The following is a 23,829-nucleotide window of genomic DNA, read 5'->3' as shown; positions in this document are numbered from 1 at the left end:
CAAGGACAAAGTGATATGACCAGCACTTAAAAAGTCTGGATGCACTGTCAGCATGGATGTGCTGAACATGTAAGACTGAATCTCGATCTCCATTTTCTTGCGAATAACATTGAATTGCACGTGTGCTCTGTAGCACACTTCAAGGAATGCATAACCAAGGCCAAATTTAGGCAGGTCTCTTATTGCTATCTCTCTTTGAAAACTCATGTCTAAATTGCCATCCACTGTCACTCATAGATCTCTTGTAGGGTAGGTCACTACATACAGTAGAAGTATGATTTGCATCCAACACACTTTTATTTATTTTTTTTTTTAAATGAATCCGTGTGACTTTTGAGTTCCAGGCTGTTTTTCAGCAAGTCACCTTATTTGTATTTTAAATAAATAAAATAAAAATCTTCATCTTGCTGTAATGGTCGTTGTGTATCAGTCACCTTCTTACTCTACCAACTGGCATTGTCAGATTGTTTTCAGCCCTCCATTTGGCTTGCAGTGAACAAACCCTCAAGGGAAATGTTGTTTGCTTTATGCCGAGATGGAAGCTTGCAATCTTTAAAGAGATAATGGTCAGGTCTACACTAGATAGATTTATATCGGGGGAAAAATCCACCCCCCTGAACCACATAGTGCTGCCTACACTGGGGGTTAGGTCGGTATAACTATGTCGGCAGGAGAGCTTCTCCCATCAATATAGCTATAGCCTCTCATGCTGGCAGGAGAAGCTCTCCCACCAGAGTAGGAACAGCTTCACTTAAGTGCTACAGCAGCCCAGCCGCAACCATGAGCTGCACTGGTGCAGTATTTTAAGTGTAGACCTGCCCAAAGAATAGCTCGTTACATAGCCAGGAAGGATTTGCTTTAGGCCCTCAGCACAACACACATAGGAACCGTAGTCGAATGTAGAGAACAGCAGTTGTCCCTCCATGATTATCTTGGGCTGGCTGGGTAGAAGTGGTATGGATTGAAAAGCTGTTTGTCATTATCTGCGGTGTCTGTGTTCTATTACAGAATGATCAGCTACGAGTGCTGCCCTGGATATGAAAAGGTACCTGGAGAAAAAGGCTGCCCAGCTGGTAAAAATGTGTTCTATTTATATAGATGCTTTATAATTCTACAGCTCTAGCATAGACAGTTATTCAAAGTAAATTTGATTCTTGGGCATTATGTGTGATTTTTGTACACTCCTCTCCATGGAAAGGGCAGACCCACCAAGCGGAGCACTAAGTTATGGGGCCCATCAGCTCCAGTACATGCCAAGTTTTGACAGAAATGTTCTATCCACTTAAAACGATCAAACGCAATTTATTCTAAGTTAAGGTAGTTTGGCTGTTAGAAAATACACATTCCGGTGGGTAATATAACTCTACTGGAAATTTAATATGAAATGATCTACTGTAACACACAGTTCTTCCAGACCATGCTTATTGTTTCAGTGAGTATGAATTTAGCAGGATCTATTTTGATTAGAAGATTAGAAGTTTAGTGACCTCAAAAAAGGTGGGAAATCCCCTGGATACAGTAACAAATGGTTTCTGCTTTGTCTTTGTCTTTTAATTATTCCCATGGGCGTGACATCCCTACCCTACCTTTTTGCTACTGAGGGAGTTGCAATATTTCGTTTTAAATGCTGCAGACCAAATTCTCGGCTGGCGTACATAGGTGAAGCTCTGCTGAGATCAAGGTACGGTGCCAATTTATACCAGCCGAGGATCTGGCCCTGTGGAATTTGGGGCTCGTGAGAGGGAGAGGCTGCTTGTATTGGATTCAGTCAGGCATATTCATTGATGTGCCCTGCGGGAGGCAAGTTTACCTGGTGGGATGTTGCAGCAGAACAAGGTTCTGCAGTCCCCATAGTAGTGGGGTGCCTGCAGTTAGTCAGCTCTGGAAATGGACAGTCTTGGTTAGAGTAGCAGGGGATGCACTGGTTAAGTATATCCCATAGGCAGCTTCTATGAGAGTGAAGGATCCTAAGGGAGTCCAAGGGAGATTAGACCGGCTCTAAGGGAAGGTGGTACCACCGCTGTCCAGGGAGATGCCACCTGAGACACAGTGTACCCGGCAGTTGCAGGGAAGTACAGTTTACATCTCCTAGGACCAAAATGTACAAGATCTAAGCCCCAAAATGTGAACCCACATCTCGAAATGTGAACAATCAAGGAAAAATGTGAAACCTCAGGTCTAATGACAGACCATGTGAAATTGATAAACCTCCTTGTTTCTTGAGTTTCTAACCCCAATTACATGAGGCCCAATTTGGACTGTCGTTATACACCAGTATAAATCCAAAGTAACTCCATTTAAGGTTGTCAATTATACTGCTGTAATTGTGGTCAGAATCTCACCCAGTTTTAGGACAGCAGCGAAGGATAAACTTGTATTCCAATACCAACAAATATATGTTTGATGGGGACCATTTCAGAAGAATTCAGGGATGGAGGATGAAGTTGTGTCAGCGTACAGAACATTGCATGATTTTTATAGTCTATCCTGCTATGTCTTGAGGGAGGTGGGACAAAACATGGGGAAATCGAGTGACACACCTAGACCTATATCAAACGATTCCTTTGACGCCTGAGTTCGCTGACATGTTTCATTTCCAGATACATTTTTGCCAGCAGCTCTGTTTTCATTCAGCAATGTGCAGGGAGATAGAAATGGCTGCGTGCTGGAACTGCTACCGTGTTATCAAATTTGATATTTTTTTCTTTCAGCATTGCCACTTTCAAACCTCTACGATACCCTGGGGATTGTTGGAGCCTCCACCACACAACTGTACTCGGACAGCTCTAACCTGAGACCAGAAATTGAAGGACCTGGAAGTTTTACAATCTTTGCCCCAAACAATGAGGCCTGGGCTGCTTTGCCTGCTGTAAGATTAAAATCCACCTTCCTTCTTGTTCTCTCCCCGACTCTTCTAGATTCGCAGCACTGAGTCCTCTGTCCACATAATAGGTACAACCCTGACCGAGGCAGTGTAAGCTTCCAGCATAGGAACTGCCCTGCTTGATCAGAGCTAGGTCCATCTTGTCCAGCATCATATCTCTGACAGCCCCAGATGCTTCAGAGGAAGGTGCAAGAACCCTGGAGTAACCGATCCTGCCCCGTGTTAGGTCTCGTGATGATTTCTAACAGGTAGAGGATGCCTGAAGCATGAGTGTTAATATCCCTCCCACAATTCTTTGTGGATCTTTAATTAAGATCACTCTGGATGTTCTTGTTAGCCATATAAATGTCCAGTCTCTCTTTGAGTTCTTGACCTCAATGATGTCGTGTAACAGTGAGTTCCATAGTTCAATTACACATTATGGGAAAAAGCATTCACCACAAGTCACACCAGAGTGCCTGAGCCAGAGAGACCATTCCTAGGAATGGGAGAGAATTCAGACTCGTTCACCTAGTCTGCTAAGACTACGCCAAATGTGTACACTTTAACAGTAAATAAACAGATATTGGGCCAGGGACCATCTTTTCATTACGTGCACCGGCTGTGCCTAGCACAATGGCCTTGTTTGTAGACTTCCTAGGAGCTACCACAATACAAATGATGATCCTAAATGAAAGCTTATGGTGAGACACATACAAAGTTATGGCTAGTTCTACATGAAAGTTATGGTTTTAAAGTCCAAGACAAACATGTTCTTTAGGTTTGCGCAACTTTCATTTTAAAACAGACATTTGAAGTATTCATTCACTGGCTTCTATTTAGATCAATAGCTTTCCTCAACAAAATTTCAATAGACCGATTACTGAAAGATGTTGCCAGGGAACTTTACAGTGGCATGGAATGCTGTGGAAATCCATTTGGGAGTCAAGATCCATGCTGGAAGATCCCTGTGCAATATCAGGGCTCCTGCTATTGAAGAAATTCTGTTTACACTACATTTAACGACACTTAAAAACTTGCCTGAAAATTACTTTTTTTTTTTTTTTTTGCTTATTTTCAGGAAATGTTGGATTCATTGGTCAGCAACGTTAACATTGAACTGCTAAATGCTCTTCGCTACCATATGGTGAACAGACGGGTCCTAACAGATGAGCTGAAACATGGAACATCCCTTCCTTCAATGTACCAGAATATTGATCTCCAGATCCACCACTATCCTAACGGAGTAAGTAAATTACTTGTACTACTGTAACAACGGGGGCCAGATCCCCAAATGGAGTAAACTGATCCAAGTCAATGGAGCTATGCCAGTGGCCCCAGAATTCTTATACTGTATCTTTTTTTTGTAAAATATTAATAATAAAGAGACCAAAAACTCTGAGGAAGAGGGTCCGATACAGGAAGGTGATCAGTGTCCATTGACCTCCATGAGAATTGAAGGCACTCTGCATGTCACACGATTGAGCTTCAAATTACCTGAGCAGATATTGGTGTATAGGTGCACAAGGTGCTTGTATAGAATTTTTATACACAGATCGATCCATAGATGATGATGATGCAGTAAATGTTACACTCGGGTAAGCATGCTGATATGTATTTGCTCTTACTTCATACTATAGTGAGAGCAGTTTTGCTGAAGTATAATTATGTCAAATGTGTTTTAAGCTTCTGATGACAGAACTATATACTAGGAGCATTTATTGAAAAGTATAACTTCAGAGTCATTACAGTATTAAATATGAAACTAAAAGGCAATTAGATTTATTCTGTAGCTAGCCTTCTAGCATATATGAATTAGTGGTAATTACAGGTATTATAAAGCATAATCACACTGCAGTTTGTCACTATTATAAAGGGTAACCACTTATTTAAAATATAAATGAATGGCATCTTTCTAGATATAGGGCCTGAGCCTGCAACCCTTATTTACCTGCGTAATTCTTATTTACAGGTAAACTGAAGTCACTGGATTACTCATTCGAGTAAGGGTGGGGCCTATAGAACAGTACAATTTTAGCTTGGCTGGTAATGTGTTTTTTATTTCCTGTATATTGGGACTGGTTAACCATACTGCATGCTGTTAAGTTTCAGATGCAGTAAACCGTAGAGTTACCTAGAGAGGAATGGTTTGTAAAAGAGCTCCTGAGAGCAGTTGCACAGAAAGACACTGTTGCTTCCTGATGATTAATAGCATGGCACCCTCTCTACATATGTTTAACTTCTCCTAGTAGTAATGCAGTTTGTGGATTGTGGGGTTTTTTTGTTTTTGTTTTTTAATTAATTGAACTCTGTCCCCTCTGGATCGTTTCCTCTGCAGATTGTGACAGTGAACTGTGCCAGACTTTTGAAAGCAGACCATCATGCCACCAATGGAGTGGTCCATCTGATAGATAAAGTCATCGCCACCACAACAAATACTATTCAGCAAATCGTTGAGACCAACGAAAATCTTGAAACTCTTCGGGTGAGTTCATCTCAAGGGTTTACAGCAAGTTTGTTCATGCTTTCATTCATGATTTTCAAAGGTGTCCAACTCCCACTGAATTTCAATAGGATGTACGTAACCAAGGACTTGTCTGCACTTTGAAGTTTTTCTGTTTTATCTTTGCCAGCAAACTACTTATGCTGATATAGCTTATTCTGATTTGGAATCTATACCAGTATAAAGCATCATGTACTGGTATAACTGTGTCTACACAGAGGCTTTTACTGGCTTAACTACGTCAATAAAAAAAACCACACCGCTTACTGACAGTTATTTTGGTAAAACTTTTTAAATGTGCACCAGGCCTAACTCCCTTATTTCCTTTTGAAAATCCTGGCATTAGATGTTACTGTTCAGAAACATTGACCCAACTGATTTAATAAATGCCAACTTAAAATATTAATTGTTAATGCACGTCTTATACATTGAACTTTAACATTTAAACATAAATTGGCATTTCCCAGTTAACCAGGTTAAGGAGCTGAGCCAGTGCCGTTTGAAGTCACTGGGATCCTTTCCATTGACTTCAATAGGTATTGGAGCAAGCCCTAAGTCCGCCCCTGCCACCTGATGTGTTCCAAAGATTGCCTGCCTGAAGGGTAAGATGCTGCTAAGTACATAGGGCCAGATTTTTAAGAAAAGGTATTTAGGTGCCTATGAATGCAGATAGGCACCAGATGCTTTTAAAAGTCTGCTCCTTAGCCCTTGTCTGGATTCGGGGGGGGGGGCGGGAACGTTTTTCCTTCTTTGTGTTCTTGTTGAGCGCATTCTAGCCTCTCTCTTCCCATTTCTTTAAAGGCTGCTGTGGCTGCGTCTGATCTTAATACCTTGTTAGAAAGTGATGACCAATTCACACTCTTGGCTCCAACTAATGAAGCCTTTGAGAAGATCCCACAAGAAACACTGAACAGGATCCTTGGGGACCCAGAAGCTCTCAAAGGTAAATGACCGTTTACCAAGTGTGTTGAAAGGTAGAAAAGTAAGAGAACTGACCCTTGATACGTCCTGAGATAGGCTGGAATAATCCACTTGACATTATTATTATTTTTTTTTTAACCCTAGATGGTGCAGCCTTTTCTTTAGGACAAAACACAGGGAACTTAAGGTCCACATGCTGCACCAAGCTGTGCATAGGAGAACTCCTTGGGGGGGAAAGAGAGGAAGCCATGCACTCCCCAGAGCACACAGCTGGTTCACAGGGGAATTGAGGCTGAGATTTCCAAAGGTGTTTGGGAATTGGACTACAAACTCCTTTAGAAATCTCTGCCTGAGTGGGGGGAAAAATCAGACACACAAAGCAACCAGTCCTCCAGCTCTACCTTACTGCTACAGAGCCAATGTGTGTGATTGTACTGGGAACTCTGCTCTGTGGCATTAAGAGGGCAAAGGTGCCCCGCACAAAGAGCCATCCATCTATGCCCACACCATGTAGTGGAACTGCAGCTCTTCTGCTGTGTAGGACAGCCTTTGCACCCAGACAGGGATGGGGCAGGATTTGGGCCATAAAAGAATTACTATCTTCGGATCAAAACGAATGCACTCGTTGGGCTGCTGTGTAGAGAGAAAATCGGGTTTCTCCTGCTATAAACATCCAGGCAGCTTAATGATTTTTAGAACATAAAATTATGGGCCACGCTACCTTGCTCATGTGATCAGTTCCACAGCTACCAGTCCATTGGAATGGCCATCTGGACACGGATCCTTGTATCTAGCCAAGCCCTGCTTAGTGTAGGACCTGGGGAGTGGGCTAAGATCCACCTTTGCACTCCCTCCAGCCAGTGGCTGCTTCAGTCCCAGGTATAAGTTACAACAGTCTCTGAGCTGCTCATGGGCCCTCTAGGAGCTGTTATGCAGCCTGGGATTCATGCCATCCCACCCCAAGTTCTGAGATTGAGAGGAAGTAACACTGAGCCTACTTGCGGGGGGGATCCCTAGCTGCATCCCTTTGGGTTAATGGAGTAGCTCAAAGGGGAGTTAGTTGAGGCTGGTATCTGGCCTTTATCTATCACCAGCAGAAGATTATTAATTTTTACTAGAGAAGTTAAATATCTCGGGCCAAATCCTACCCTCAACTATAGCACAGTAAATCTGGAGCAACTCACTGAAGTCAATATAGCTCCCTCAGGTTTCCGTTGATGTAACTCTCTAGATAGTGTTTAGACCCATATCTTGGACAAGAATGGAGCCTTCAATTCTAAATCTTCGCTAACATAGCAAAAGCTAGATGGTATCCTGTATAAAAACTCGAGTACAGTGACTTACTCCTTTTGTGCAGGTTTTGTCACTTGCAGGGGTCTTAGTCCATAGGCTGTAAAATCTTATCAATCATTGTAAGCTCTTTTGGGACTGGTCTTTGTACGGTGCCTAGCACGGTGGGGTTGTGGTCCTTGACTAGGGCTCCTAGGCACTACAAATAATTTCCAAGCTGGCTTTCCACACTTCTATTTACCATGTGCATTTTCTCTCTTCTAGACCTGTTAAACCATCACATATTGAAATCAGCCATGTGTGCTGAGGCCATTATTGCTGGCTTGTCAATGGAGACTCTGGAAGGTACCATGTTGGAAGTAGGCTGTACTGGTGATGAACTCACCCTGAATGGAAGGGCTATCATTGCTGAAAAGGATGTCCTAGCTGTTAATGGTGTAGTACATTTTGTTAATGAGCTGCTGATTCCAGACTCAGGTAAAACCATTGATCTGTGTACTGGATTTCTTTTGTTTTTGTTTGGAGCAGTACATATAGTGGGGTTTTAAAATATTTTGTGATAGAATTTTCACGTGGCAATGTAACAAGCATGCCTGTGCACACGCTAATATGTCTGCCCACCTAAGCCGGTATTTGCACATACAAATTCGGTAACTATGTATGTCATTAAGTTCCCAATTACCTGACCTGCATGCGTAAATACAGGGTTTTTCATGATCCTTTAGGGAGGTTGACGTGCACCTTTACATGGGTGATGTCCTTATGTTCCTCCTCTCCAACCCTGCTTTGGAAATCTTTTTTCAGTAGAATTTTGTATCATTACAGTTTAACAGGGTGTCTAATTTAAAGTTCTAAGCTTCTTTAATGAAGGACTCATTGGAAATAACTCAACAGATGGCAAAAGAGAAGATAGGTGGTATATTCAGTCAAAAAAATCAAGGCTGGGACTTTCAAAGACGCCTAAGAGAGTTGGGACATCTGACTCCCTTTGAAATTCAGTGTCTGTTTTGAAAATCCCAGTATGACTGCTTTGGAAATAAGTAGTGCTCTTACTTGATCCTTTTTTTGCATCCATTTGCTTTCCAGCAATATGCATTGCTCATTAGTATGTACTTCTAATTACAAATAGATGGTAGTCCATGCTGAAAGAAATTTGTTGAAGCATTTAATATAGTTTTAACAAGTGATTTCTGTTCCTTTTTTTTTTCTTTAGCTAAAACTTTGTTTGAGTTAGGAAAAGAGTCTGATGTTTCAACGTCTATTGACCTTTTTAGACAAGCTGATCTCAGCTCTCATCTCACTGGAAATGAGCGTGTGACGCTTCTTGCCCCAGTAAACATTGTGTTCAAAGGTAAACTTTGGAAATCTTCTATACGTTCCATTGGTTCTTATCACAGACCCGCTTCTGGGAGGAACCCGAGTTATATGCCAGATTTTTACTATTGTTAATGATTGCTTTCTTCATTGAGGGGTGTGTGTGTGTGTGTGCACACACACGTCCTTTTGCTAGAGTGGCTTTGAAACTGAAAGGCGATCCAGATACCATATTTATTGTTTAGATCCTTGTAGAGTCTTAATGATTGTGTTAAAATGAGTCCCTATGTGTTGAAATGCTTTTTGCTGCAGATGGGACTCCTCCTATGAACCAGAACACGAAGAGTTTGCTTCTAGATCACATTCTTAAAGAACAGCTTTCTTCTAAATATCTTTACCATGGACAGAAGCTAGAAACTCTGGGTGGCAAAGAACTGAGAGTTTTTGTATACCGCAATGTGAGTGTCCAACTCTCTTTCTTAGTCTGATACAGTATTATTGCTCTAGAAGGGCTGTTGCTCTGTTATTAGTGTCTCACTGATAACTCATCAGGGGTGAAATTCTGGTCCCAGTGAAGTCAATGGGATTTCTTCCATTGAATTCAGCGGGGCCAGGATCTCAAGGCAGATCTGCAAACTCAGTTTGGGATCTGAGAGTCAGGCTGTATTCTTTCTCATCCGTCATCTGTAGCAAAGATTCTGGAGGCCAAATGGTGCCCTTAGTTATACATATGCAAGCCTGCTAAGGGCTAATTTATATAATATAAAAAAGTTAACTTGAATGTAGTATCAAAGTGAAAAATACAAACAAACAATGTAACAATTAAAATATTCTATCCCTTGAAATGTATTTTAATTTATTTTGTCTGTGTTTATACTTGCAGAACCTCTGCATTGAAAACGTCTGTATTGCTGCCCATGACAGGAGAGGAAGGTTTGGCACCTTGTTTACAGTGGATAAAATGCTGACTCCACCAGCAGGAACAGTCATGGATGTTCTAAAGGCAGACCAACGTTTCACGTGTGTAGTCACATTGCTTAATGCACCTTATGGAAAGTGCTCCGATAGTGTGATGATGAGCACAATATCAGAACCCATATAGAATAGACTAGGTGACATTTTGTTCTTGCTGTTAGTCTTGCAGTAGCGGCAGAGCTGTCAAAGCAATTCCAATTAGCTATGGATTGAAGTCATTACTATATAATTTGTTAATGAAAAAGCATCTAAATGCATGTCTTGCTAAATTATAAGCAGCAAAACTTTTAAAATAAAAATGGGGTTTAAAATTCTTTTAAGTACCAAGAGAGTCCAGAATATTTCTGTTGTGTCCCCCAATTTGTTCCTTGTTTCAAATTATCAAAGGGCCCTAGACCAACTCAGTGGGAGTGGATTGGGATCTAAAAGAAGAATCATATGTAGGTTAATACAGTAAGAATGTGATTCAAAGCCCCAGGGAAAGACTGCCATTGACTTCAGTGGACTTTGGATTAGGCCTTAAGTTTTCAGTTACATTATTTGCCAGAACCTATTGTATTTTGTATCTTTAACATTATAATTCTTCTTGAAAATAACCTACAACAGTTACTCTTTAGCTGAATGTATCTGCCATTAGAATAACGATAAATGTAGGTTTAAACTAGCGAAGCCTACAACCAGTGTGTTGTGCCATGGCTTGCTCAGGCTGAGCCCCGGCACCTCTGTGCTTGGCAGCTTCTAGCCCTGGCACCTCTGGGCTTGCTGCATCAGTTATGAATGTAAAAAAATTGCTTAAGCCCTGGCACTTCTTTCATTACAAATTAAGCACTGCCTACAACTGTGTTTTGTGTGTGTCTTGCAGTACGTTGGTGGCTGCCATCCAATCTGCAGGTCTAATGGAGACATTAAATAGGCCAGGTACCTTCACGGTGTTTGCTCCAACAAACGAAGCTTTCCAAGCTATGCCACAAGGGGAACTGAACAAACTTATGGGTAAATATCCATAGATATTATTTTTAATGTTGTGTAATGTTGAAGGGCTGACCAGGATAAATATGCCTTCAATATCACATTCTTTGATCCTTAAAATTTGTGTGTCTCCCTATCCATTGAAAGCTCTTGTCCTACATAACCAACTCATATGCCGTGCACCAACAGAAAGCTTGTGATCTGTCCAGCAGGCATCAAAAAGTGGCCTTAAATTTTCTAGTGAGGCAGATACAAGGCCTCTGGGAACATTTGGGATACAATGGCATCTGTTAGGATTGTTCAGAGCCTGCAGGGAACACTCCCCTGCCTGGGCTTAGCTCTTCTAGCCAGTGTAGACTGGTTGGAACCATGGAATCACAATTGCTTCCCCTGTCCATGGTGTTTCTAGCAATGCCGTTGGCACTTGAGGTGTCTGGTCCTCACATGCCGGCTGTGCAAGAACTATGAGCCTGCCTGAAGTCTGCATGCCTGTCTGCTGCACAGTAAACGTATATGGCAGAAGGATCATTGCGTCCTCTTCTCATGACGCTTTAACAACCAGGTTTTGCATGGGTGTGGAAAGAAGTGTTTAATATTGCAGATGGAAAATGATTCCTATCCAAGCATTTATCAGGCAGAGTCCTACCCCAAACTGAGTGGTTTGTTTTTTTATATATTTATATATAAAATAGCAGGGAAAGAAGAAAACAAATCTGGCGATAAGAGACCGATATTTTGGACTAGGAAAAGATAAAGACCGGAAGGAGACTGATGCCCTGTAAAGCAGGGGTTCTCAACCTCTTTCTTTGAGGCCTCCCTCAACATATTCTAAAAACTCCATGGCCTACGAGTGCCACAACTGTTTTTTTTTTTCTGCATATAAAAGCAGGGACAGCATTAGGGGGTAGCTAACAGGGCAATTGCCTGGGGCCCCAAGCAACAGGGTGCCCCCATGAAGCTACATTCATAGAATCCTAGAATCTCAGAGTTGGAAGGGACCGCAGGAGGTCATCTAGTCCAACCCCCTGGTCAAAGCAGGACCAATCCCTGATTTTTGCCCCAGATCCCTAAATGGCCCCCTCAAGGATTGAATTCACAACCCTGGGTTTAGCAGGCCAATGCTCAAACCATTGAGCTATCCCAGAGGCTCAGGCTTCAACTTCAAGCCCAGGCGATGGGGCTTAGGACCTCAGGCTTCAGACCCTTGCGGTGGGGCTTTGGCTTTCCACTCCGGGCCCCAGCGAGTCTAACACTGGCCCTGCTTGATGGGCTCCCTGAAGCCTGCTTGTGCCCCTCCTCCCCCCAGAGGGCCCGGACCCCTGGTTGAGAACCACAGCTGTAAAGCACAGGCTTGCAGACATGACATGGAAAAAGTATGGGAACTTTTACAGCCATCTTCTGTGTAAGCAACAGAATGTTGTCCCTTTTTGAGTTAAAAAATGGCTGTGGTTTGGAAAGAATGCTAATTATTCATTTAAAATCCAACCAAACACTGACGACATAATCTGTAAAGCATCTGTGTATGGTAGCTGGCTATCCTTTTAAGTGCATGGAGCAGTAATCTATTACGTCAGCCTGTGCAGTCATTCTAGTGTTTATGTATAAATATTTCACATCTGTTTTTGCAACTACTGTAACCAGCTCTACGGGTGAAATATCCCAGACATGAGTGCTTGAAATGTTCTTGGTCTTTCAAAGCAAATATTTAGCTTATGGTTCTGAAGGTGAAGTAAATCGTGCTGGTGAGGATATGAGTGTGAACTGACTCACATGGACCACAGAGGAAAAGATTTGCTGCTTATTGAGATGAAGCTGCTGAAATAAAATATACATCTTGCTAGATGGGCTGCTTTCATTTTGGACCAAGGCCCAGATTTTTAAATGGATTTAGGTGCCTAACTCTCATTAAAATCAGTGGAAGTTAGGTGCCTGAATACCTTGATAAATCTGGCCCTTAGCATCACATGTTCTGCCTGACCTAGAGTTTAGTTGTTGGCACTGCATCTCTAAGGAGAAAATGAGAGAGATTGATGTCCACTATTGCTCTACCCTCTGGCTAACCAGGAAACAGACTGCGAGGAATACACCAGCTTAGTTCTTCCAGGGCTTGATCCAAAGCCTAGTGAATTCAATAGAGAGATTCCTGTTTGACGTCAGTGGGGTTTGGATCAGACTCTGTGATACCAAGGTCTGTAAACTCTGGTTCCGTGAAAATAGTGACTCTCCAGTGCTACAATTTAGCTCATTACGAGCAAGCTTTGTATCTATTTTAAAGTAACATTAGTATCGGCAACTCTGATATGTGAACTAGCAGACAAGATTCTCGGAGTTCCTCCTTTTTTTTTTTTTTTTTAAACCCAGTCAATACCAGGAAATAAAGCAAATAATATAAAGAAACACCTTAATTTTGGAGAGTTTTTCAGTATGCCCCTCATCTTCTAAGTGACTGGGAGTGGCTCTGGGTTGTCATCGTGTTAGATTTCATAAATTAAGCACGGGCGGGACTGATCTGTACTGGAAGCAGTAGGAAATATCAACGAGTGACCATTGACCCAACACCTCTGCATGGGGTTTGAGGGCACTGCACTACTGACCTATTTTTTGGACCATAAACTGGTCTTGACTAAAGTTGGTTGATGTTTTCCAGCTAAAACTTTTTTTTAACCCTTTCCCAAAAGTTGCAGTTTTGGGTCGACTGAAATGTTTTGCAAATTTGTGTCCATTCACCAAATTGTTTAGGTTGAAATGTTTTTTTCACCTTTTAAAAAATAAAACCTCAATTTTTCAACTGAAAACAAAGTTTTTTGCTTAGAATTTTGCTTCAATTTTATTTTAAAAAGTTTTAGAAAAACTCAAAATTACACACTTGGTTTTGGATCAAGTAAAACGTTTTGATCTGGAATTAATCTCTTTTCATTTAAAAAAAAATGTGTTTAAATTGCTTTGAATTTTTTGTAATTGGCTCAATCCGAAACACACTTTTTTTTATTTTTATTCCCCCCCCCCCCCCAGCTCCATCTCCAGCTTTGGTCACCAGACAGAAAAAATCCGTTGTTTGCACAGCTCTAGGCCTGCTTGTGGTTAAAGATCCCAGGGGCCTTTCTATACAGCTGAGTGTTAACCCTGAAGTTCTGACCAGTTCCAGCTAGGATATTTACATTTTACCTCCCCAGATTGCCTCTGTACTTTGAACAATGGATGATATTTTCCATTTGATGTCGGAGGTGATTGGATTTCAGTAGAGGGTGAAGTGACTTTATATGCACATGCAGTGGTGGTGTAGCCATGCTGGCCCTGGGATATTAGAGAGACCAGGTGGTGAGATGTCCTTTAATAAAAGATGAGAAAATATTATCTCACCCACCTGTATATGCATATGGCATTTACCTCTTAAAACTATGACCGGGTATACGGAAAAAGCTGTAACATTGTTCTGTAAATGTTTCTTCTGGCAGGTAATGCTAAAGAACTTGCCACCATTTTGAAGTACCATATTGGGGATGAAATCTTGGTCAGTGGAGCAGTTGGAGTTCTTGTGAGATTGAAGTCTCTGCAGGGTGATAAAATTGAAGTTACCGCTGTAAGTTTGTGTGTGTGGGGGGGGGGGGTTTCGGGATTTCCTTGTGAGCTTTTTGTGTTCTTGTCATAAATATAAAGGGAAGGGTAAACCCCTTTGAAATCCCTCCTGGCCAGGGGAAAGCTCCTCTCACCTGTAAAGGGTTAAGAAGCTAAAGGTAACCTCGCTGGCACCTGACCAAAATGACCAATGAGGAGACAAGATACTTTCAAAAGCTGGGAGGAGGGAGAGGAACAAAGGGTCTGTCTGTGTGCTGCTCTTGCCAGGGACAGAACAGGAATGGAGTCTTAGAACTTTTAGTAAGTAATCTAGCTAGGTATGTGTTAGATTATGATTTCTTTAAATGGCTGAGAAAAGAATTGTGCTGAATAGAATAACTATTTCTGTCTGTGTATCTTTTTTGTAACTTAAGGTTTTGCCTAGAGGGGTTCTCTATGTTTTTGAATCTAATTACCCTGTAAGATATCTACATCCTGATTTTACAGGGGGGATTTCTTTATTTCTATTTACTTCTATTTTTTATTAAAAGTCTTCTTGTAAGAAAACTGAATGCTTTTTCATTGTTCTCAGATCCAAGGGTTTGGGTCTGTGGTCACCTATGCAAATTGGTGAGGCTTTTTATCCAACATTTCCCAGGAAAGGGGGGGTGCAAGTGTTGGGAGGATTGTTCATTGTTCTTAAGATCCAAGGGTCTGGGTCTGTAGTCCCCTAGGCAAATTGGTGAGGCTTTTTACTAAACCTTGTCCAGGAAGTGGGGTGCAAGGTTTTGGGAAGTATTTTGGGGGGAAAGACGCGTCCAAACAGCTCTTCCCCAGTAACCAGTATTAGTTTGGTGGTGGTAGCGGCCATTCCAAGGATAACGGGTGTAATATTTTGTACCTTGGGGAAGTTTTGACCTAAGCTGGTAAAGATAAGCTTAGGAGGTTTTTCATGCAGGTCCCCACATCGGTACCCTAGAGTTCAGAGTGGGGGAGGAACCTTGACAGTTCTGTTTTTTTTTTTTTTTCAACAATATGGTTATGCTCACTTGCACGATGTCAAAACAGCTTCCAAATGGACATATGCTCTCACTAAATGGCATCACTGGTTCCTAGCAGAGAGATGTGTAACCTCAGGAAGCAGGTGGTCTTGAAATAATAACCTCTGTTTTGAGATCTCAGGAAAAGCCTTCTAGGAAGAATACAGGCTAACTTTATTGTAGAGGTTGGGGGGGGGGGTTGTCCCATCCATTAAATGGTGGTTTCACTTTTTCCCCCCTTTCCAGAAAAACAATGTAGTAAATGTCAACAAGGAACCTGTTGCCGAAACTGATATCATGGCCACTAATGGTGTGATTTATGCTGTGAATGCTGTCTTACAACCTCCAGGTAGGTCAACATTTCTAAATATATAAAGCTGCTGGCTAGGAATTTCACTGATGTTTTGCACAGTTTATAAAAGGAAATACATTTTCTCTGCAGAAGCTAAGAGAAGGGGTATTCTGTGCAGGTTTATTAGGAAGCAAAATTTGTATAGCTGTATTTACTATAGCAAATATACTAGTTCTTTAAGTTCTGCTAGCAGAATAGGTACACTTTTTGATACTTTGTGAGCATCTGTGCAATATACCATCAGTCATATAGTCTGTTCATTTTACACAATGCAGTTACACTATAAAATATCCATATCCAGTGGTTTTTAATATATTTTAACCACATATGGTGTCACAGTTGAAATCTGTTCATCTGGGTTCTATTAAGTTTGGTCCTAGTTCAGAAAGCTACATAAGCATGTGCCTAGCTTTAAACATGTAGGCAGTCCTGCTGAAGTCAGTGGAATTTAAGCGTATGCTTCTCTTTAACGTCTCAAGAGCGGTCCTGACCAGGGATGAATCAGGGCCTTTGTATATTGTGCTCCTGCTCTGAAGGAGCTAATGGTAGTGTAGTGACTATACAGCTATCGGCTACAGTGAACAACTTTGTAAAGTGGGACTATCTGTCTATTGTTATGTACGCATCAATTAAAGTACAGTAGAGAATGGGCTGTCACAGGAATAGTTCAAATCAACCCAAGTTACTCAGAACAAGCTGCAGGACCATTGCTTGCTTGGCTATCTGAAGACGGGGGATGACCTAGTAAGTATTATAATTCAGTGGGTGCTGTTGTATTGATGTGTGATTGTGATTTCATGCCTAGATATACAGAACACTAGTAGAGGGAAGCAGGAAATATTCTTAGTCTCTATATTAATGATGATTTAATTACACCCACAGCTTTTAGGCCTCAAGAAAGAGGAGATGAGCCCGCAGATCCTGCGCTAGAAATCTTCAAACAGGCATCTGCATTATCCAAGGTAAACAACATTTAGCCCATGTATTGGGACACTCTTGAAATTACAAACCTATTAACAATTTTTAAGGATCATTATATTTATTCAGTTTTTGATTTAAGAAAATACTAATCACATAACACTCTGGACCCTGAGCAGTCTTCTCTTTCTTGCTTACAATTAAAAAAAAAAACATTTTATAACATACTGCAGATAAAATCCTGGTGCTGTAAGACACGTGCCAAACCTCAATAGCATATGTTGTATTCAAATGTAATTATTACACCACTTCCCCTGCTCCTTTGTTCAGATCCAGTAAGTTCTCTACTGCAGGGAGCTTCCCCTCTGCATTTGTTTGTAATGTGCCAGGCACTCCTAGAGAATTGTAGCTGTAGAAGTAATAACCAGAAAGAAACATGTTTAACTTGTTGGCCAATGGGAGATTCTTATCCAACATTAAACTATGTATCATACCCCATAACTACCTCAGACCTCCCCTCAGGAAAATGCCTTGGAGAGGAGATGGACCTGACACTGATCCTTGCCACTTACAGATTGAGGGGTTTTTTAGCGCACTGGGGCAAGGAATTCCATAATTGTGGGACCTTCTGCTGAGAATGCCTTTCCACCAGCCACTTGATGGCACACTCTAAAAATTTCTAACTCCCCAGCTGATCTCTATGGCCCTGGTGGTAGACAGTGGGAGAGGTCTCTCAGGTAACCAGGACCCCAATCATGTAGGACTTTAGAGCTTGATCCTAAAAAGGCAGGTGCTTAACAATTGTGAACAATCATCCATTGAAGTCTCGGTGTATAAAGTTTAAGTACTTGCAGAAGCCTGTTCAGGATTGCTACCTTAGCCATCATAGTCAGTACCTTCCCTTGTACCCAAACAAAGCTAGGAAGTCCGCATTCGTCTTTGAAGAGCTAGTGTAACATGCTTCCTGCAGCTCACATCACTGAACGCAGGATGCAGTTGTATTCTGCTCAAGCTATTGCTGCTGAGGCTTTGATATTCAAGCCAATTTAAAAAATGGCTTTTATTTTTCAACAAATCCTTTTTGCTGATAGTTTCAAACATTTTGACCAGTTCTGTTCAGTATACTTGGAAAATATTGATAAGAGTCAGAATTTATTTTATTTTTAAATATTCTTTTCTTACAGGTTTCCCAGAGGAGTGCTCGGCTAGGTAAATAACACGTCTTCCTTTCTCTCTTGTATTCTCTGGGATATTTCCAATTTTACTAGCCCTCTGTTTTTTTAAACCAATGGAATAACTTTCCCTTTTAGGAGTCAAATAGGTCTCCGTTTGGTACTGTGCTCATGGAACTCTACGTGTCACCAACTTCCACTTATCACTTTAAATCAATCCCTCCCCCAATAAACATGCACTTTTAGGCTGCCTTTGACCTATTTCATAAGTGCTGAAAAAAAAAATCCATGTGGAACCTGCAATAAGAGTTGCACTATCATCCTCTAAAGCAGGTATCGGCAACCTTTGGCATGCGGCCTGTCAGGGAAAGCCGCTGGCATGCCGGGATGGTTTGTTTACCTGCAGCATCCACAGGTATGGCTGATCGCAGCTCCCACTGGCCGCGGTTCGCTGCTCCAGGCCAATGGGAGCTGCAGGAAGCGGCGCGGGCCAGGCCACCTCTTCCCACGGCCCCCATTGGCCTGGAACGGTGAACTACAGCTGGTGGGAACTGCAATCAGCTGAACCTGCGGACACGGCAGGTAAACAAACCGACTTGGCCTGCCAGCTGCTTTCCCTAATGGGCCGCGTGACAAAGGTTGCTGATCCCTGCTCTAAAGGGATCCTTAATATTTTCCTACCCACCGTGATGCTGGTGTGTAGTCGCCTACTGTAGGTGTTACAAGGCCAGACCATCTGCTATCGAAGTTTTATTTCATAGAGTTTAAGGTTAGATGGAACCACTAGATCATCTTATCTGACTTCTGTATATCACAGGCCATTTAAATTTCACCCAGTTGCCATTATATTGAGCTCAATAACTTGGGTTAGACTAAGGCATTCCAGGCCTCTGGAGACTAAACTGTTTGTGTGCCACAGAAGAGACCAAGGTGCCACCATGCAACTGCAAGCTTAGTATTAATGATGTTCCAATAAATGGGAAATGCAGATCAGAAATAGCGCGGTTACCTCCTTTTATTGGACTTAAAGGACCAGATCCTTGAGAGGCTTTGAACACCTGCAACTCCCTGTGCAATCAGTGGAAGTTGCAAGTGCTCACTGCCTCTCAGGAACAAGCCCAAAACATGCACTGTGAGCATAACCAAGAGCCTATTAAAATCAGTGGGAATCCTTCTACTGACTTGACTAGAACCATATGAGCACAGAGCAAAAGCAATAGCAAATGTATATGGCTGGCTACTGATTTCTGTCCAAGTGAGATTTGTTATATTGTGTGAATCCAGGGGAAGATGGAATTTAAACGTTTCTGTGCATTATATTTTTCACATCTGTCTTCTTCCTTTCCCTTTTCAGCACCTGTATATTCCAGGTTATTAGCAAGGATGAAACAATAAAGTGAAGAACATTCAGCAGAACGATCAGCTTTTGCTGTCATTTTAAGGGAAGGACAGAATTGGTTTTTAAAAACCAAATATAACACTTAAGATTATTTTGTTTCCACTCAAATGGATAGGAGAAAAAAGCCATATATTTTTAAACCATTTTTGCTTCTTTTTGACCTTTAGGGGCTGTACATTAAGGTGAATGCTTTTCAGAAGTAACCCCTGATTCTGGATGCTTCAAGTTTAGGTACTTGCTCTTGCACTTCTGAAAAGTAAGGGCCACAACTGCCACAGAGCAAGTGCTGATTACAGTTCTGGTTGAGGAAAGCACTTAAGCAAGTACTTGGGTCCGTCCCTGTTCAGGACAGCACTAGTTAAGGGCTAGCCTGAACAGGGACGCTTTCCTGAATCAAGACTGATCTTCAGCTCTGACTTCAACTGCAGTTGTGGATTCTAAGCACCTCTGAAAAATCAAGATCTAAAGTATATGGTCTCAATTTGTGCAAAAAATAAAAAAGCATCCAAAGTCTGTGTCACCTTTTCAAAAACATTCACCTAATGACCGGGCCATAATTGTACGTGATCGCCTTTCAAGTAAATAGATCACACAGGTGCCAACCTTACAGTTGGTTACACAGTGATTATTGTAAAGATTATCCTTTTGTTGAACTCACTAAGTGTTTTCAAAGCAATACTGTGTTTTAAACCAAAGAATACATCTTTTCTTTCTCTTTACCCCTCCTTCCCCCCGTCTGTGTTTTGAAAGTCTTCCGTGGAAGTCTGAGTTTGAGGTTTGTTTTTGTTTTAAAAGCCTTCTGTTGATATTAGGGAATTTGCATGATATAAACCTGCGGTCTGAACTGTTCTAGTTTTGTTTGGTTTTGTTTGGTTTTGTTTATGCATATGGATTTGACTTTGCTGTCTCGGTTCACAAGAAGACTGAAAATACATCATATCTGTAATGAGACTTCTCCCTCTCGGAAGCCTTCAAATGATTCATTTGTAATAACTGTTGGTTTTTAAAAAAACAAACAATAAAATCAAAAACATATGACTAATGACAGCAGAATGATTTTTATTGCTCGAGGGTACAGTTTGACTTCAGACTTGCTGGGGACCTAGGTTATATTTGGCCTGGTAAATACTGTGGGCCAAATCATGGCTGCATTAGAGTGGGGAGAAAGAACAAGAGACCCTTCCCCTTTTTTGTTTTCTCTCACGGCAGTTCTCTCCCCAAATCCTGAGCAGCCATAATTTGGCTGGTTGCACTGCAGAATGGACTGGAAGATGGGAGTAGTCCTGGCTGCTTGTAGCAGTAATGGTCCCTCTGAATGAGGCTGGAGGCTTGATTCCCCTTGACCATCAACTGGCAGGGCAGTACTATTCAGCTCTGAATGTAAAAAGAAAGGAGAAAAACAATCTGTTTGTTTGGAAACTCCCACTTGTTTCTATTTTGCAATCTTGTTCCTCTTTACAAGTGACTTGTTGAAAGGAATCATCTCTAACCTTGCACTTGTGCTTCTGCTGAAGAGATCATCTTGCAGGATTCTCACTCCAGGGTTTCAAGCCTCCACCATGCAACTGGCTCCATTTCCCAAAGCGACAGGAATTTGAAGGGCTGCAGTCACACGGACAGGAGGTGGGACATTCAGCCCTTGCAGTCTGAGTAGTACAGCCCACCTCCACACCGAGATTTTTGTAGCTGTTTATGCACTGAGGCTGGCCTTACATGGGACTAGGACAGCTGGCTTGAGCCTCTGTGAGTGGCTTCAGGTGCTACTATAACCCACACACTTCCTGGGTGGGGGTGTTCTGTCCCATCGAGTAGCATCGAGACCACTTAATGCAGAATCATTAATCTCTCTCTACAGCCTTAGCTAAGGGCCATATGGCTTTTAGCTCATGTACTGAGCTCCAGAGGCCTCAGGTTCGATCCCGCCTGCCGATTACCAGGATCTGTTGGTCTTCTACAGTGTCATCAGGTGTCAGTGCTGAGGGTTATACTCTCTCTCCACAAGCGTCAGAGGATCGTGAGACCCCCTACGAGCTCTGACAGGGACACACCAGTGGCCATCACCTTGCATTGAGGTTAAAGTCTCTGGAGTCGCCTCAACAGGTTTGGTGGGTGGAGGCTTAAATCACTAATTCCTGCTGCCAAGTGTTGAAGCCTGTCCAAAGGCCATCTAAAAGGCAAAAACTCTCTGGTCTCTCTGTATACCAGCCAGAAAACAGCCCTTGGACCTCTCCACTGATTTGTGGTAGCCAGTGTCTTCACACGCCAACCAATAGCGTATCAGAAGAAATATGAAAAACAAATATAATTAGCATTAACTTTAACGCCTCAAGGCTTCTAGGAGCTTAATGAGCATCAAATCAATCTCCTTCTACTCTGCAGACTTGGGAAGCGGACATAAGGCTGCCTTCCCTCCTGGAGTTCTGCTGTATTTTCTAAACATCTGGAGTTAAGCTTTCTGAAATCAGGATGCCAGGAACGTTTCTTCGCTGAGTTATAGCCTTTATAGTCACTGTTGGGCCCATCTGTTGGCCTGTATAAAACGAATAAGCCAAATGTATAAACATCTCACTTCAGAAATATTAAATCTAGGCTTCTCTTGTTTTCCAGGCTGAGAAAAATGCCAGTTTATTTTTCTTCCATTAAATGCAAAACCAGTTTCCCCGCGCTGTATCTGAACCATGTGTATAATAGGAAGCTGAAAAACAGCCTCTCTTTTTGTCTGGGTTCTCGCACTTCTTACTTTTCTGCACGATGAACTTGGTTTTGGGATCTGAGTCTTCTGAAAACAGAGCAGTGACATGGAGCTTTTCAACCCTATAGTCACAGGGGCCTAAGGTAAAGGTACGTGGGGGGCCCTGAGCCTGCCACATTCTGTGCACCACATGCAGGTTTACCTCAGTGAGACTGGAAGGATCACAGGAGCAGGCCCAAATTTTACTGGGGGTGGGGGTGGCATTTTTAAATCAAAGTTTTTGTTGCAGGAAGAAGGCTTGAAAATCAGCCAGTGATAGGCAAGGATAGTGGAGGTCCTGACCTCTCCAAAGTGGGTAGGCCATCCTGGCCCACAACTTGAGACTGAGTTTTTTAATCTACACACAGTTCGACCACGATAATACCAGCATTCCATTAGAAATACTCACCCTTTATGATTTATATTGCAGTAGTGCCTAGGTCAGATCCACAGTTGTGGTCCTGGTCCCACAGTATACCACATCCCGTACAAACACTGAACAAAAATGATCCATGCTCCAAAGAGAGGTCTGCCTAAGATAAGAGGTAGTGACAGGTTTCAGAGTAACAGCCGTGTTAGTCTGTATTTGCAAAAAGAAAAGGAGGACTTGTGGCACCTTAGAGACTAACCAATTTATTTGAGCATAAGCTTTCGTGAGCTACAGCTCACTTCATCAGATGCATACTGTGGAAAGTACAGAAGACGTTTTTATACACACAAACCATGAAAAAATGGGTGATTATCACTACAAAAGGTTTTATCTCCCCCCCCCCACCCCACTCTCCTGCTGGTAGTGACAGATACAGATGTGGGCACACAAGGAAACGGTGGGACAATACTGGGTAGCAGGAGAGGGAGTGATCTCAGCACACAGAGTGTCTAGCCATTGAGTGAGTGTTTGGTAGGCATTGTGGCAAAGGAGAAACCTAAGGGGCTGATTTGAAGGACAACAGTGAGGTGCTTTTGTGGATGTTTGTGCTTTCTTCCATTTTGCTTCGCGTGCATGGGAGAAGTACCTCAAAGGGACTTGTTTGAAAATGTAACAAGTGGGCAATGAAGGCCAGCAATGTTGGTTGGTTGGAGGTGGGCGTTAGCAGCTTGATAGTGCACAGGAAATGATCGGTAGGGTAGGGACAGGGTGTGAAGGACGTTGAAAGTGAAGATACGTCATTTGTGTTTGATGTGCTGGAGAAGGGGAGCCAGCAGAATGATGCAAAGACGGGTGTGATGAGATCAAAGCAACAAGTCCCTTTTCTACGGAATCAAAAATATTAAAGTTAATTTTCAGTCTTTCCATTTCAGATCTTGCCTTTCCCATCACTGACCTGTCCTGCTTTTGTGATTGCTTTATAACAGAGGGCATCTTTGAAAACTCCTATGCTCCTAAATGACCTATATTCCATTCAAAATCAAAGGTATGTGTGCTTCTAGGTTTATGTAGGCCCTTTGGGAAATCCCACCCATTCTTATTCATTCACTTTGGTTTTCTTTTTCTTGTCCCTTAACCATGGATGTCTCCTCCTCCTTTCACATTTTTTTGGGGGGTCAACTTTCCCTTCTCTTTCTCCCTCCCTCCTGCCACTCAATCTTTTATTCTGCTCTCCAACTATTCTTCCTCCTCTCCATCCCTTCTGAGCCTTGTAACCCCATATTTCCATACTCCTGCTATAGCCTCTTTACCCCTTCCACTGCCTAGCCATAAAGCACCCCTTCGCCACGCCATTGTGCCCTGTTCTACTAGGGCTGAAGGTGGCCAGAAGAAAATAAAGACACTGCTCCAATCAGCACTGGTATTAGAGAGACAGGCATGCTCCTTCCTTCTTGTTT

At 42.2% G+C, this 23,829-nt stretch overlaps 1 protein-coding gene across 1 annotated transcript in view; it reads left to right on the top strand.

Moving 5' to 3' along the window:
- Positions 1 to 20,313, top strand: part of TGFBI (transforming growth factor beta induced) — a 37,662-nt gene extending 17,349 nt beyond the window's left edge. Inside the window, exons 3-17 of the mRNA XM_048861930.2 lie at positions 1,009 to 1,073; positions 2,712 to 2,869; positions 3,945 to 4,109; positions 5,202 to 5,348; positions 6,168 to 6,309; positions 7,842 to 8,054; positions 8,791 to 8,928; positions 9,204 to 9,349; positions 9,775 to 9,911; positions 10,729 to 10,859; positions 14,291 to 14,415; positions 15,677 to 15,779; positions 16,665 to 16,744; positions 17,885 to 17,909; positions 19,227 to 20,313. Coding sequence (XP_048717887.2) covers positions 1,009 to 1,073; positions 2,712 to 2,869; positions 3,945 to 4,109; positions 5,202 to 5,348; positions 6,168 to 6,309; positions 7,842 to 8,054; positions 8,791 to 8,928; positions 9,204 to 9,349; positions 9,775 to 9,911; positions 10,729 to 10,859; positions 14,291 to 14,415; positions 15,677 to 15,779; positions 16,665 to 16,744; positions 17,885 to 17,909; positions 19,227 to 19,267 — 1,816 coding nt within the window. The 3' untranslated portion in view covers positions 19,268 to 20,313. The remainder of the gene's footprint in view (positions 1 to 1,008; positions 1,074 to 2,711; positions 2,870 to 3,944; positions 4,110 to 5,201; positions 5,349 to 6,167; positions 6,310 to 7,841; positions 8,055 to 8,790; positions 8,929 to 9,203; positions 9,350 to 9,774; positions 9,912 to 10,728; positions 10,860 to 14,290; positions 14,416 to 15,676; positions 15,780 to 16,664; positions 16,745 to 17,884; positions 17,910 to 19,226) is intronic.
- The last annotated feature ends 3,516 nt before the right edge of the window (positions 20,314 to 23,829 follow it).

The sequence above is a fragment of the Caretta caretta genome, chromosome 8, assembly GCF_965140235.1.
Source record: "Caretta caretta isolate rCarCar2 chromosome 8, rCarCar1.hap1, whole genome shotgun sequence".
Lineage (NCBI taxonomy): Eukaryota > Metazoa > Chordata > Testudines > Cheloniidae > Caretta > Caretta caretta.
Note: the sequence above shows the minus strand (reverse complement) of the source record. Positions and strands in the feature narration are given on the sequence as shown.